The 15,374-nt window shown below is 37.6% G+C and overlaps 1 protein-coding gene across 1 annotated transcript in view; it reads left to right on the top strand.

Annotated features, from left to right (window-relative positions):
- The window catches only part of pex14 (peroxisomal biogenesis factor 14), a 71,646-nt gene that overhangs the window by 16,370 nt on the left and 39,902 nt on the right, over positions 1-15,374 (top strand). The window contains exon 3 of the mRNA XM_058763114.1: positions 14,334-14,418. Coding sequence (XP_058619097.1) covers positions 14,334-14,418 — 85 coding nt within the window. The remainder of the gene's footprint in view (positions 1-14,333; positions 14,419-15,374) is intronic.

Genomic DNA, 15,374 nt, shown 5'->3' with positions numbered 1-15,374 from the left:
AAAGAGAGAGACTCGCCATATGACTGACGATCAGGTCGAATCAGCGACTGCCTTCCCCCGTCACACGCACACGTCCCCCTCTGCCTCCAATGTCACTTTCAAGGCATAATTACTCCAAGTTGTGTTGATTAGTCTAAGAAGCAATTATGCCAGTTTTTCCGCTGCAAATGAGGAGACATGATGGCCCCCTGATTGACAGGAAACATCTCTGCTTTAAGTAAATGACTATGGTAATGCAGGTACAGAGAGCCTTTGATATGTCAGCATCTTTCTCGTTGCAGGCCCTGTCCCTGTGATTTTAATGAACAGGAGTGAGACTAAAGCCCTGTGTTTCTGACTCCCAGGATCTGTCAGGAGGGAGGACGGCATGCAGGACCGACCGGCAGGCAGCATTTTGTTTGGAAACGCCTAGCGCTGACAGTGGCTCCTCTGATTTCTGGGAGCGTTTGATCAAATGAATAAGGCAGAAAGGAAAAGAGTGTCTCCATGGTGCACTGCGAAAGCCAAATTTTTCTAGTTGTACCTCTTTGAAGTGCGCGATTATGTTTGGAAGTCTAGAAATCAGAGAAAAATGCGATGTAATTGACACATTGGGACTGTTCTTTATCTGCCTGCGCAGTAAGTTATTAGCTGTTAATTCATCTGCCAACTCCCCTGCAGCGCCTGTTATTTGTTTAAATGGAGGGATTCCCATGGTGCATTTGTAACTACACTGCTGAAATGCTCCTCTCTATAATTATTTAACATTACACGCTGACTTATAGTGGTTATCGGTGTTGGAATATTAACATGGGAAGAAGCGAGGCTGTTTAATCACGACTGAGACTTTGGGCCAGAGTTGTATTTAGGAGCTCATGGGTTTGCTATGATCTGCTTTTGAATGCTGTGGCAAATGTTCATTTCCTCGCATAATAAAACTTCAAATTTGGCCTGATTTGAAGGTGTTGGAAACATCTCTGATCAATAAGACAGAAAGGCCTGTCCCCTGCTTCTCATCCAGTAGATGCAACAAGACGTCAATGTGCAGAAAAGAAGTACACTTGTAATAAAGCAATGAGGTAGTCTACTTGTCTCTACTCTTCTCGAGTTCACTCAGTTGTATCTTACTCTACTCTACCAGCCCAGACTTGTCTGTTATTGTAAGAGTACTGTGCTGTACAGAACTAAAGTTTAGTCTAGACCAGGGCTTTTAAACTGGGTTAAGGGACCTGCAGGGAACCACAAGGGCGTGCTATTTATTTTATTTATTAATTTGTTTGTTTATTTATCGAACTTCAGTATAAAATATGAAATGCAAACATGCCGGATTATTGCAACATTGCTAATTTACATCCTTCCCTGCTAGGGGGTGCATGAAGAATTTGAAGAAGAGGAAAAAAAAAAAAAAAAGATTTACAAAATTTGTAATTGTATAACTGTGTATTTATAAATTAAATATTTATTATTATTATTTTGAAATAAATTGATAACTGTATAAATGTGAACTTATTAAAATTGGTTAATTTTTAACCAATTATTATGTTTATCTTTTGTTATATATATTTATATTACCAAATTTTTGAAATTTGAAAATATTACCAATTTTATTTTTTTATAACTGTATAATTGTGTACTTAAGATTGTTTTAGACAAGTTCTGGTAATATATTTAATTCGAGGCTACATTCTAAAGTGTAGTTCTGGGGTTTTAACTCTTTTTTTTCAATTATTATTTTTAACTTAAATATTTTCCGGGTAATAATTAACGATTTACTTTAATACAATGGCAATTATTTAATTTTGTGTGGTCTCACACAGTATAAATGCAGAAAAATAATCTTGGCATCAACAAGTTTGAAAACTCCTGACCTAGTGTACTTTACTCCAGTGTAGTCTATTTTACTGTCGTTTAGTCTAGTCTGCTTTACTTCATTGTACTCTACTCCAGTCCAGTGTACTATACTCTTTGTCTACTCTGCTTTACTCCAGTGGTTACTACTCTAGTTCCCTCCAGTGTACTGTACGATACTCTAATCTACTCTAGTCGTTTTAGCTCTACTCTAACAGGATTCCCATACAAGCCTGCATGCCGACACAGCCTTTTATACATTATTCCACACTTTTTATTCTTATTGTAGGTAGTCACTTTATGGATTAGTTCATAAACAGGACGCCCGCCCCTCGAATAACCTCTGCGGGCACACACGCGTGTACCGTCGCATAAATGTAATAGAATCATTTGCACCAGCACTCTCAATCCCGCGCCGTAATTTATGCGGATTGAATAAGTGCCGTATTGTGGAAAAGCGCGAGTAGACCAAACACTCATTTGTCACCTCTAATAAATGTTGGAATGTAAATTATGAAGTTATGCTTCAGATGTAAATGCACTTTGTTTCAGTCTCTTAATGCAGAGGCCCCCTCGCCAATACATTAAGAGAGTGAGTGAGGTCGGCCGAGAGAGAACATAAAAATTCAGTCTGTTTTCACAATCAATAATAAGCTCAAAAAGGCTCAGATGGAGGAACATTATGAAATATTTGAAGTCGACTTCATAAATTATTGCTGGAAAACTGGCATGTACACTAAAATGTAAATACATTAATGTTATTAATAATGAAGTGACTAATAGTTCTATCAAGACTGTAATAGCTGTTTAATAGAACGTGACAGCAAGAATATATTGCACTTCGCTCTCTGAGATGGGACAGCGTGGGACATTTATCAGCGCTTGTTCAAATACACTATTTTGATTATTTTGTTTAACTAATTGCCCGCCCCCCTTCAAACCCAACATCTTGCCCCCTCAAAGGGAAAAAACGAGTAATAGATATTAATTAATACGTGTCAGTTTTAACCAGTTTGATGAAAAATAATGTAGAGAAGATGCTAATAGGCTTCTTGTTTCTCTCTGTGTGGTGCTGGGAGATTACAGCTTTAACAAGCCAATCAGGAATCAGTCAAGTGAGCTGCATTATGGCATATAAATGTTCTTATGAAGTGAATGAGCTCTGTAAACGTACAGGAAGTTGTGGAAAAACAGTAATTAAACGCGATAGAAAATTATAGCATTAAAGAACTAAAAAATAGCGGTTGAAGTTGTTGGGTATTTAATATAAGGGTGTATAGGCACCTGTTGCTGCCCCTTTTGTGAGCACTAGGGGCTGCTGGAGACTGTATTATAGATCTGTACCTGCTTCACTCAAAGTAAATCCCCTCTGAGGGCCTGTAACTATGCATTTTATAGGTCTCAAAAGGGCAAAGGCGCTGCTTGAACTTGCTTATATAAAATCGCAGTTGCCTCTGGGCTCTAGTAAGTGCAGTATTGTTGATGACGACTCTTTGCCGTGCTGACTGAGTCAGGTGGGCTGTACAATCCAAAAAATACTTCAGGACTCGCATGTATCCATATAAACCACAGTTTTTATTCTTTGTATATCAACAGGAGCCCAATCTTAGATTAGCGCTGTATTATTAACACTTCTTACAATTCAGACAAACAGCAAAAAACAGGAACCCGCATGTATCTGCTAGCTGCTGGCAGCCCTGCCAAACACCTGGACCAGCGGCCCGAGGGCTTTAAGTGTTGTGACAACAAGAGAATGGCAGACAGGCCTAAACACTCAGGATAGGCGGCAAGTGTGGCACATGTCACTGTTTTGGTTGGGCTGCTTGGTTAGTCAGCGGCGGTCAGTTCTGCGGAGAAGCTGGTCGTGAAAGAGTTGGGGTAGAGGTGAGAGTTGTCAGCAGCCTTTTTGTATAATATTAATAATATGACTTGCTTCTATTGTTGCTATATTTTCTTCTAACTGAAAATGAGGTTGTTTCTGAAAATCATTATTTACTCATTCTCATTTTGAGTCAAAAGTTGTATGACTTTCTTTCTAGGATCACAAAAGGATACATTTTGAAGAATGTACTGTTTCTTTTTTACAGTCAATTACAGTAAATGGGCACTGAAGAAGAGTCAAATGTGAAAGTGAAATTATAATATTGCAGAAGAATTCTATTTAAAATAAATGCAGTTCTTTTCAACTTTCTTTTCATCAAAGTGTCCTGAAAAAAAGTAGCAGAACTGTTTTAATATTAAGAAATAATATCAAAAAATGTTTCTTGAGCAACAAATCTGCATATTAGATTGATTTCTGAAGGATCATGTGACACTGAAGACTGGAGTAATGATTGCTGAGAATTCAGTTTTGCATTACAGGAATAAATTACATTTTCACATATCTAGCAATACAAAACTTATTTTTAAACTGTAATAGAAATATTTTGTATTTTTGTACAAATAAATGCAGCTTTGGTGAGCATAAGAGACTTTTCAAAAACGCCCCTGGCTCTGAACTTTCGAACGGTAGTGTGTTTTTATAAAACAGATTTTTGAATTCTGATTCAATAATCTGTATGCAAAGCTGTTGAAAAAAAATCCTTCACATCATGTGATTTTACTAGAGCCGATGTGTTTTGTATCACACAAAAGAAATAAAGAAGACAAACAAGTTTTGAACAGCATGAGGGGGAAATAATGACAGAATTTTAGATTTGCATGAACTATTCCTTTAAAGGAGTTGGGGAGAGAGCAAGAGAGAAGGACAACAGTCCCGTGGGACTCAGCGGAGAGGTATTGTCATGTGTTTTTCTCAGTCAAGGTCGGCAGGAAATGTCAGAGCAGGTGTGTGTCTGTCAGTGAGTGGCCTGCCAGCACAGCCCCTGGGCTCCAACACGCCATGCTGTGACACTGGAGCAGGACTCACACTCACACACACACACGTCTGGATCCTCATGCCCCATAAAGCCATTGCGGGTCACCTCCGGGCGCAGCAAAGACTCACGTAGAGTCTCACGTATTGAGCACATATTGCATCTGATACTGCAACAAAGCAATTTTAGATTGCAATAACCCATGTGTTCGCTACTGTTTTTAAAGAAATACTTCACTCAAAACTGAAAATTTACCCTCACCCTGTCTGTGTTTTTTCTCAATGCAGTGAGTCAGTGAGGTTCAGTATTGTTTTAGGCCCCACTGACTTTCATTGTTTGGACAAAACCATTCGGTCTTTTGTGTTCCACAGAAGAAAGAAAGTCATACATGTTTTGAACAACACAAGGATGAAAATTCTGTCATCATTTATTCAATTTGGGGTGAACTATCCCTTTAAGGTGTGTCTATATTAAACTTTCCTTTGAAAGCCAGTCTGATCTGTCGATCTTGTTTGAACTTTTGCGTGTGATCAGATCTCTGCTTGTTCATTCCTTTGTGTTTTGGTGTTTTTCATGGTTATTGTTGCTTGGGCAGGGTCAAGAGGGTTTTTACGCAAGCCAAACTGATTTATACGTAGGTTTGAGAACAGGGCTGGGTGGCACCATCGTACCGCAGACATGCTTTGGGCAATTATGCAGTAAAACCTGTACATTCTGGCTGAACCTTTAGAAATGTACGATTATTCTCACAGACAAGCATTTCTCAGATTCTGTGGCTTCAGTTGAGTAACAGCAATTCTCCATATGAGTCAACAAGCATAAATCACTCTGCCACGCTTTTATTTTCTACCCCATTCCAAACCATTTTGCAAGAAAAACAAAACAACTCTTTTTTTTTCTTCTCAATGTAATTTCAGTCACTATGATAATTAAAATGTTCCAGTTTGTTTGGATGCACTAAATTAAAACTGGAAACCTGAATTGTTTTTTATTAGTTTTCCGTGCCGCTGTGGTTTGAAGAAGGTTTAATCTCATTGGTGGATTAAACACTTGCTGCTTTTCTCTGCCATGTGACACTATTTGTGGTCTGAGTATCTCTTTAAATGCAAACTCCATTGTCATCTAATCGTTCCTGACAGCTCTGACTATCACACAGCCTGGGAGGCCTGTCGGTTCACTCGGACGAGCCCTGTTGTTGCTGAACTTCCTTTTGAAGCCAGTAGATGGTGGTATTCATCTTCTGAGATGTACCCAGAGAGCCGTGGGAGGCCAGGTTGCCCTGTCTTTGTCTCTTTCCTTGTCTGATCTTACTTCTTTAAACTTTCTCTGCCTTTTACCTCCTTATATATAACTGTATCTTCCGTACCGTGTGTTTTTGTTATACTTGACGTATAATTTTTTTGCTCAACATCCAGTTGTTTCCATCTCTGCCACCCTTGAGTAGTTTAGAGGAGGGTCATCGAGCAAAAGGGTCACACCACCAATTCTTCACCTTTTTGAAGACTGCAAAACTGTTGATCCGCAACATGCAATAAGCATCTCGAGCTATTGAATGCAAGCCGTTGTGAGATGATAATGTCACCGGAATGTCACAATCTGTCTGCCGGTGGTGTGGCCGTCCTCTTTCAGTGTCATATTGTGCTTATGCCTAATCAACTAACCAGCAGCAAGCACATTTCCCGTTTAATTGTCAACGTACTATTATGTCTGTTGGCTAGTTTAATGTGAGAGATGTTGGCACAAAATTGTACACTTTGATTTTGTGTGTGTGTGTGTGTGTGTGATTATGGGTAGGTGGGCGTCTGAAGCGGAGAGGGAAGACACTCGTCAGGGTTATGGCAGTCGTAGCTGACAAGAAGGCTCTTCCTTCGTCTCCATAAACCCCGCATTGTGCGGTTTGGACACGAGTGTGGCATTGTTGCCATTGGTGCTGTTTTCATTTTGCTTCAATTAGCTAATTGGATGTGAAGGGTGGTAGTGTCTCTGAAAATGAAGGACAAGGATCCAGCGTCGGGTTTAAGACCTCCTTTGTGTTTATCTATGAGCCAGATCGCAACGTGTTATTAGGATGTGCCACTAAGTCATGATAGGCTGCTATTAATTTGTGCTCCGTTTCCTTTAGATTGTCTTGAAATCGGATGTTTGGGTTTTTTTCCTCAGGTTTTGTTAGGAATTGCGGTGACATTGTGTGTGTGTGTGTGTGTGTTTACGCCCTGCTCATTTGCAACTCTGAGACATTTTGCACGGCCTGTCACCGAATGTCATCATTGACTGTAAAAGTAGAGAAAAAAAATGCCTCAAATTACAGGAAAGCAGCACTGCATTAAAGAACAAAGAGGATCGATGGCAGTACATTAAACTTTATACAATTGGGGGGGAATCAACTAATTAAAATTGATTACTCTTGCTTTGTAAAAGTGTTTCTGAATTAAATTATTGTATGAAAACATTTTGACCAATTGTGGAGCTGAGGAAGTATCCATTACTGGATTACTGCTGGAATATTTGCGGTGAGCCGGGCTAAGTACAGTTTTTTTTTTTTTTCTTTTTTTTTCCCTTCCCTCTCACTGCCGAGTCCAGGGGCCACAGTTTCATCTTTCTGTCTCTTTCTCTCTCATACACACATATCTCACTTTTTTTTTTCTCCAGAATGTCCAAAAACAATGGCAAAAACTGAGTAATCATTTCATTTTTAAGCTATATTTGACCCTTAGACCTCAAGATTACTGTTTATTTTATTAAGCGTTATTATTTTTTAAGCAATATTAAATTAAATTGACACCTGAAATTTTTTTTGGGGCATAAAATCACATTAGATCAGCCATATGAACAATTCTGCTTTATAATGAAAACCTCTAGTATACACATTTCACACTTTTAAAAGATGTTTTTGTGAAGAATGTCCAAAATGACTGAAAAAAAAAAAAGACTCTTGAGGGGGGTTTTTAAAGTGCAAGTCTAAGTGTAACTTTTTTTATTTATTTTTTTTATTAAGCATGTTGTCAACTCTGTGGGCATAGGAAAGGAGATTACATTAAATGAACATCCCAAAACTACCTTTTTGTCAAAAATCTTTTTAGTATATTTAGCTATGTGAAAAAGTCTTATATCGAACACCTCGGTGAGCCGGCGAAGTGTGTCGGATGTGTAATTCCGGCACCACAGCCGCTTTGGCTCTCTCATTAGCGGAAACAAATGATCACATGTGAAAGCTGGACATATCTCCCAACAGTTAATAATAACGATTAAGATAAATTTGCCCCACATTAACAGAAATGTTTCCAGCAAATGCTCCGCTTTACCGTGTTCTATTGATTTACATGTTAAGAGGAAATATTTCAGGTCTGTAATCGAAAGTATTGAGTACTAGTTAGGCTAGTGTTACAGATTAGCCTGGGCTGAGTGAGGCAAGTTGCTGGCAAACGTCTGTTTAATGAGCGCATATGCGTCTGTGTGTGTTCAAATGTGTGTCAGTGCCACCATAAACCTGTGAAAAGACTGACTTTATCAATTTGTGCGCGTGTTTTAATATTTGAATTTCTTAACATTAGGCTTAAAAAATATTCTGGTTCATTGGAAGTTTTAAATTTATTCATACATTCATAATATTTCTTTATATTATAATATGTTGCTATATTTTAGTTTTGTTCTTTTCAGTCCCAGCCGCTGATATGCTGTTGATGTGATGAATTTGATAACTAATAATGTTTTACAGGTGATTTGTGATTTGTGATTTTTTTTATTTTTTTTTATTTTTTTTTAAAAGTTATTTTTAGCCTAATTCTGAAGTGTTTATTTGGCTGAAATTTGGCTTTGTGAGTTTATATAAATCATCAAAAACAACTGGAACAGTGATGGAAAAACCCTGGGAATCCTGGATTCTGAATCTTGTCCAGAAGGCTTTAGTCATACTTATTTTCAAACCTTTGTAGATCACATAACAACACTCTCAACTGTCCTTTTCTCTGCTATTGTATCCATTGTATTTTTTTTGTTTTGTTTTGTTTTGATGTTAAAATTCGTTGTGACCTTTAAGTCGTCAAAGTTCAGAACATTCATAAAAAAATTGCCTCCACCGTGATTTGAATATCAGCACTGTAATCGCGGGTCTCTGCGCTCAATCCACTCGCAGCACATGGAAAATGTGTGTCGCTCTACTTTGTCATCAGTAATGGCTCTTTTTGCATATATCTATTTATCACGAATGTGACCTTTTGAAAGTGGATTTGGTTGCATAAGGAAGATGGGTAAAGGCATAACTGACTGAGAGATTCCGTTTTCATGCACTTTTTTCAGTAGTTCAAAGTCGTAAACAGACCGCACAGTTATGCTGAAGACCGATCGGAGTGACTGCTAAGATTTTTGTGATTATGATGAGGGGCAGGCAGAACATTTTAAAGGGATAGTTCACCCAAAAATAAAAATTCTGTCATCGTTTACTCACCCTCGTGTCGTTCCGTATGGATTTCTTTCCTCTTTGGAAAACAAAAGAAAATATTTTGAAAAATGTCTCTTTCATTTGTCTTTTTTGTTTGTTTTGTTTCTGACTTTTATTCCACGTATAAAAAATATTTGAATTTTTTTTTTTCTTCTCAAAATATCTAAACAGAAACAGGTTTGAAATGGAATTTTTATTTTTAGGTGAACTACACTTTTAAGGGCAGCCATAGAAGATCAAATCTGATCTGAAAGCAAAAACGGGCTAAAACGCTGCTTTATGAAGGATGGTAAAGGTTTATTGATGTATGTAATGTCTGTGTCGTGTGGGTGTGGAGTTGATCAGTAACAATTGATTTCATACTGCTGTTTTAGATGAACTCTTGCTCATGCACACACGGTTCATGCTCGACTGTTCTCAGTGGGCTCTCCTCGATAAAGGTCATTTAAAGCGGAAGTTGTCATAATTAGAAGGGCATTTTAAGATCTAATTATAAAAGATTAAAAACACCATTTTGTGCATCAACCCATCAGGAGTTGAAAGGAATCTGACTGCACGGAAACCCACGTTGCAATTTCAGAGTCGGATCGCTTAAAGCATCCTTGATATCCATCTATGTCATGGAAACATTCACGAGAGAGGTTAATTAATATAGAAAGTCAACTACCATCCCTCTCTCTTCTTCTCAAACCATTGTTTTGTAGGAATCTGAGACCAACCTAACACAATTGGATCAGTGTCTATTAGACCTTTATTATATCAGGGGTGCTTCTTCACAAATGTACAGGGCAATTTGAAATGAATTGATTCACGCTGAGACTGGATCCCCAGACCTGCTAATGATTTCCTTTTAGCTTCCTTTACCCTTTCCTTTTAAGTGCCAACTGATGGCCCCCACCTTCTGCTGCTGTAGATCTTGTCCTTTCTCGCGGCGCAGTCATTACTCTCAACAGTCCTGTTGCCTAACATCAGACTCGTGTACAGTTAGACACGCATTTTGGTCTATAACTTCATTTCTTGTCTTTACATGGCCCTCTTCAAAGTTGTTGCATGATTTGGGCCTAAAGTACCTACAGGGTAAAAGTCTTTGTCGATTTTGTTACTTTCTAATAGAAATAACCACAGCGATACTTTTCTAAATGTGGTTTTTTTGATGTGGTACTTTTCTAAACTATTTTTTGCCTGATTATGCTTTCGACGAATGCATTGACAAAGAATTTGAAGAAATGTAATATTTTAATGCTTTTATTATTTTAAATTGTATTGCAAATTTATTTAGCTAATGAAAACTGGATAAAATTTGATTACGAACAGCAAATTTCTTTTGTTGTTCAAGGTGTCTCTTGTATTTGTGTGTGTTTTAATTTAATATTATTAAAACGGCAAAAGTACACCAAAAACTGGTACACTGTTTGTAAAAGTATTTGTTTTAAATATGCAATTAGACATTACTTAAAATATTGTGATACATCAAAAGTGTTTGCCTATGTCAGATTTTGCCACTATGTTCACTTTTCACTGCTGTATTCTCCAAGTATAAAAGACCCCTCTTGCTCTTCCATTACATTATTACATTATTTGTGTTTATAACAATCGTTTTAACAATTATTTTTATATAAATCTAAATAGAAAATTATTTAAAAAAATAATTATTTATATATATTTATATTTACCTATGTAAAATTTATAATATTATTATTATTATTATATTTTGCACACAGTTTAAGGCACTTTTGGCAACTTTGACCACTTTTGTGATGTTAAAATAAAATATTTTTCCCTCCATCTACAACTGATTTAATCTTGTTTGGCTTAATATTTTATGTAAATGTGCGTTGCCTTGAGTAAAAGTATATTTCCCTGTTTGACCTGTTTGCTAAGGAAGTCTTCCTTCTCATATCTGCTAGTTAAATAGCAAATATCAAACTTCCCTTTTAATTTTTACAGTTTAGAATTTATTTCTTATGAGCTATGCTTTTCTTTTAAAAAAGGAAAAATAAATCATCTGATCAGAATTCACTGGTTATTCTTAGAATGATTTTTAGGGTAAGAGTAAGATAAATTCACCTGACTCAAAATGTGGTGATTTATCTAAATTCGTCCTGTTCTACAGACCAGATATTGAACTTTTAACTTGTTTAACAGAGACTATCATGAAGAAAGCATCATACGATCTAAAAATTTGGCTTCCCTAATAGGACATTTATGTTTCCTTCCCGATCAATATCATCACGTTAAGGGGGAACGACCACCTCCTCCAAATTTAAGGCGAGCGTGAGGCAAAAGTGCTCTGTTAAAACTCGGTCCGATCCAAACTCAATAACCGACACGGCGCGATTTGCAAGACCTTGTCCAGTCATCATGTTCACGGCAGGCATGTCTCCAGACGTGGCCCTTAATGTTGCTTGGCCCCTATGATTGAGTTTTCACCACTTTTTAGGTTGCACCTGACACTTGATCATTCATCTCATTTGTAAAGATTATTGGTTAGAACAGGGAGCACTTTCCGTGCATTAGCAATTTTAGCCTTACAAGAAACACTAGAAAATAATGGTTGATTAACAAAGAGTATTTACTGGTATTCAGCAAAGAAACACGCACCCACCTTTTTAATTTGAGTTAATATTTTGCTTGCCAAACCAAATGTGCCTTGTACTGACATGCAGTGATACAGCTCTCCCCCTTAAAAGCACAATCGCATGCTGCTACCTTATACGACAACGAGGGTGATCTATACGTCAATAAGTAGACAAGACTAAAATCTGTGCAATGTGGTTATAATTGATTGAGATGTCTGGGTGGAACTTGCATAAAGCAGCCGTGTCATCTGCAAAGAAAAGCACTTTTCTTCTCCCTAAAGAACAGACGTAACACTCTTGAAAAATAAATGGACATCGCCCTCATTTGTTATCCCACTTTGATCCCATCTTTTAGAGAAGTGTTTACAAGAATGCCGTGCCCCTTCCATCCAAGTAAAAGCTAGTCTCAATCACAAAAAGGAGTCATATTTCAAGCCGAGGAGCCACGATTTTGACCCCTTTGTCTTTATAATCTTAAATGAAACATCCCCGCGCTTCTTTTTTATGCTGGCGGTGACTCAATTGAGAATTTTCTTTTCCTGTAAAATGTGATTTACTGTATGCGTAACATGCCTGACATCGCTTTTGTGCAGTGAATAAAGAAATTGATGGTTTATGCAGTTTACGTGGTGTTTATAGAGCGGGGAAAGAACGTTTCTGGATTGTAAAAGGCACTTATTGTGTCAGTTTACAACAACTCAAAAACCTCATCCATTCAGATACTAATTTTAACTTGCGATTCATGTTTGAAGACTTCCCAGAACTGAGCTGAACTTGTTCATTTATGAAGTGGGAGTGTTTTTAGTATGTTTGAGTGTGTGGACTTTGCGATTTTCTTGTCATTAAGTTTCTAGTTGACTAAATTCACTATGCTTTAAGCTTATATAGCACGGTCAGAAATAATAGGTTCCCATGACACAAATGGCACCAAAAATGAGAATTAAAAAAAAAAAATTTCTTAGGCCAAGATTTTTGCATAATGCAAAATATAAATGTGTTATTGAATTTATAGGTAAAAATAATTTTTCATATTGAGATTTTGATAAATGAATTACTCAAAATGTTGGTGTGAAACGATGGAATGTACAATCAGTTTAAAAATGGCAAAATAAACTGTTTGACAAATGGATAGCATAAACGTGTTTTTATTGATGGTTAGAAAAAATACCCCCTTGTAAACACTAAAAACAGATTAACTCCTGACACTAATATAGAGATCCAGAAATTTCCTTACCCTTTGGGTAACAGCTTTGCAAAGATCATGTTACCATAAAACGTTGTCCCTGATGTGTTCTGAAACCAGGTGTGACTAAGGTTGCGTTCTTTGCAGACACTGACTCAGTCGTGTATATATATATATATATTTGAAGACAAATGCGGCCTGCCTGCTTGCTTATTCCAATTATCGGAATCATAATCTCATGCCGTTCCCTAAATCGGCAGTGCCCCCCTTTTCGTCTTCCTTTTTCATCCAACAAAGTCAAAGTTGTTCTCCATAAATTTAAGCTGAAATCAATATGATGTGTTTTTGAAAGGAAAACCGGGTCCCCGACTCACTCTGTCTTGATTTGTCGCCGCAGAATTATACAGCTGGCCTGACTATTACACATTCTTCTCAGCCTATTTTCAAAATGCAATCCTTTTGGATTGAAACAGGTCTTTAGTATATGCAATGCATTACCTAAAACGGATTACCACAGACAGCGCTCTCAATCACTTTTTATCTTTTGCCGCTTAAAGAAAAAGAACAGTAATCAAAACCTTTCAACCTATTAGAGGGATGACTTTTACAATTGAATCACAGGGACCACAGGTGCGATAACGAGGCAGCTCGGCTTTATCCTTGAGTGTGCGTTTCCCCCCTATCTCCAGATGTTATTTCATGTTTATCTGTTCTTTAAAAGCACCACTTCAGAGCCCGCACTTCAAATTCATGCCATAATGGTGTTTGAGGAGGAGACCCTTTTTTAATTCTAGGAGAAGCAAGCTAAAGTGGCAGATCAAGGTGCATCTCGAAGGAAAACGCGATGGAATCGATGGGAGCGGCGCTGCACTTCCGACTACACGTGTTCTGATGATATTTAATTTTCTAGTGCATTAACACTCAGTCATTACAACATGCAGCCTAGGTGATTTGATCATAATGCATTTTCTTCTTTAAGAATCGCTGAAGTTTTTAGCCAGGTATTGTGCCGTTATTAGATACAGATGGGCACTTCAGCATTAAGTATAGATTTTCAGTCCCTGCTCACTTAAGGCTAGGAGTTTGTCTTAAAGAGGATAATGGCAAATTAAACTCCATACCCCATTTGTTCAGCAAACCTTGATGGGATAATTTTATAACTGCTGATTCACTCATTTCCTAGATTTATCTCTAAAGTGGTTTGGTGGTCTGGCCTCCATATACTTATTGGGAGGGGGAGGGCTATTTTATAAGTTCCTGTTGTTGGCTGATGATATACCTTGGGGAGTTGGAAATGTACAATAATTCAGCCGCCTTGCAAGAATTCTTGAATCTTCCTCTCATTTCCAGTGAAGTTAATTTACTGATGACTTTCTATTACACTGATGAGCTCATTTCACGCTGCAAATGTAAGATGTCTTTGTTTTTTGTTTTTTTTTCTCTCTTTGCAGATTGCCACAGCAGTCAAGTTTCTACAAAACCAGCAAGTTCGTCAAAGCCCCCTGGCAACCAGAAAAGCATTCTTGAAGAAAAAAGGTGAGCATCATCAGCATGTTCCAGAACCTAATGCAAAACTTTACATTTTTACAGGCGGAATGGATACGAGATGGCTCAGTTCCAAGACTTTGACCTTAAATTTAACCAGCCGAATGCTTTCGTTATTCATTTCAAACATGAGTGGAATCGGCGTAGTAAAGAGAGCCTTTTTGCAGTGTTAGAATTAGAATCTTTTAAACATCCTTGTGTCGTTCAAAATTAATCTGTCGACTTAATCTGTAGAACGCAAAAAGAGAAGCTGTGAATAATGTTCACGCTGCTCTTTTTACTTTCATTTAAAATGAAAAGTAAAGGAGGACTGATGCTGTTGAGCTCCAAAATGGACAAAAAAGCAGTGTAAGTGAATCATTGAAGTAGTACTGCTATATTTCATGTCTTCTGAAACTATTTAACCAAGTTTTTGTGACAAAATGGCAGAAATTGAGATTTTTATTCACTGTTTGACAGCCATGGTCATCATCTGCTTAAAGAGTAGCTTGTACATTATGCTATACGTGTTTGACAGAAGAAAGAAAGGTTTCGGGAGAGTAAATAATGACACAGCTGTCATTTTTTGGGGATGAACTATCCCTTTAAAGACAGCTCAGCTTTAGGAGCAGAATGTAGTCCAGTGGACTTTGGCCTAAGATGTTCACGGGATGAGGTCATTTGCTTTTAAGGGTCAGAGGTCGAGGCCATTGTTGCATGCCCTGGAGGGTCAAGTAAGGGTCGATCGGGCTGCAGAGAGCTTGATCTCAGCTGTGTGGATAAATGACCTATCAGTTGGGACGCTTCTTTGGGATCCAGAAAATGAATATTGACAAACCCTCCTGCACTTTCAATGGAATTGTCAATTATGCTACCTCCCAGCATTTTAAAGCTTTTACTTAATTTAGCTGTTATCATAAATATTAAAGCACTGGAATGCATCGGAAAGTTTTATCGACCAGAGAAGT

Source organism: Onychostoma macrolepis, chromosome 23 (assembly GCF_012432095.1).
Source record: "Onychostoma macrolepis isolate SWU-2019 chromosome 23, ASM1243209v1, whole genome shotgun sequence".
NCBI lineage: Eukaryota > Metazoa > Chordata > Actinopteri > Cypriniformes > Cyprinidae > Onychostoma > Onychostoma macrolepis.
The sequence above is the reverse complement of the archived record's forward strand: the minus strand, read 5'-3'. Positions and strand labels throughout refer to the sequence as shown.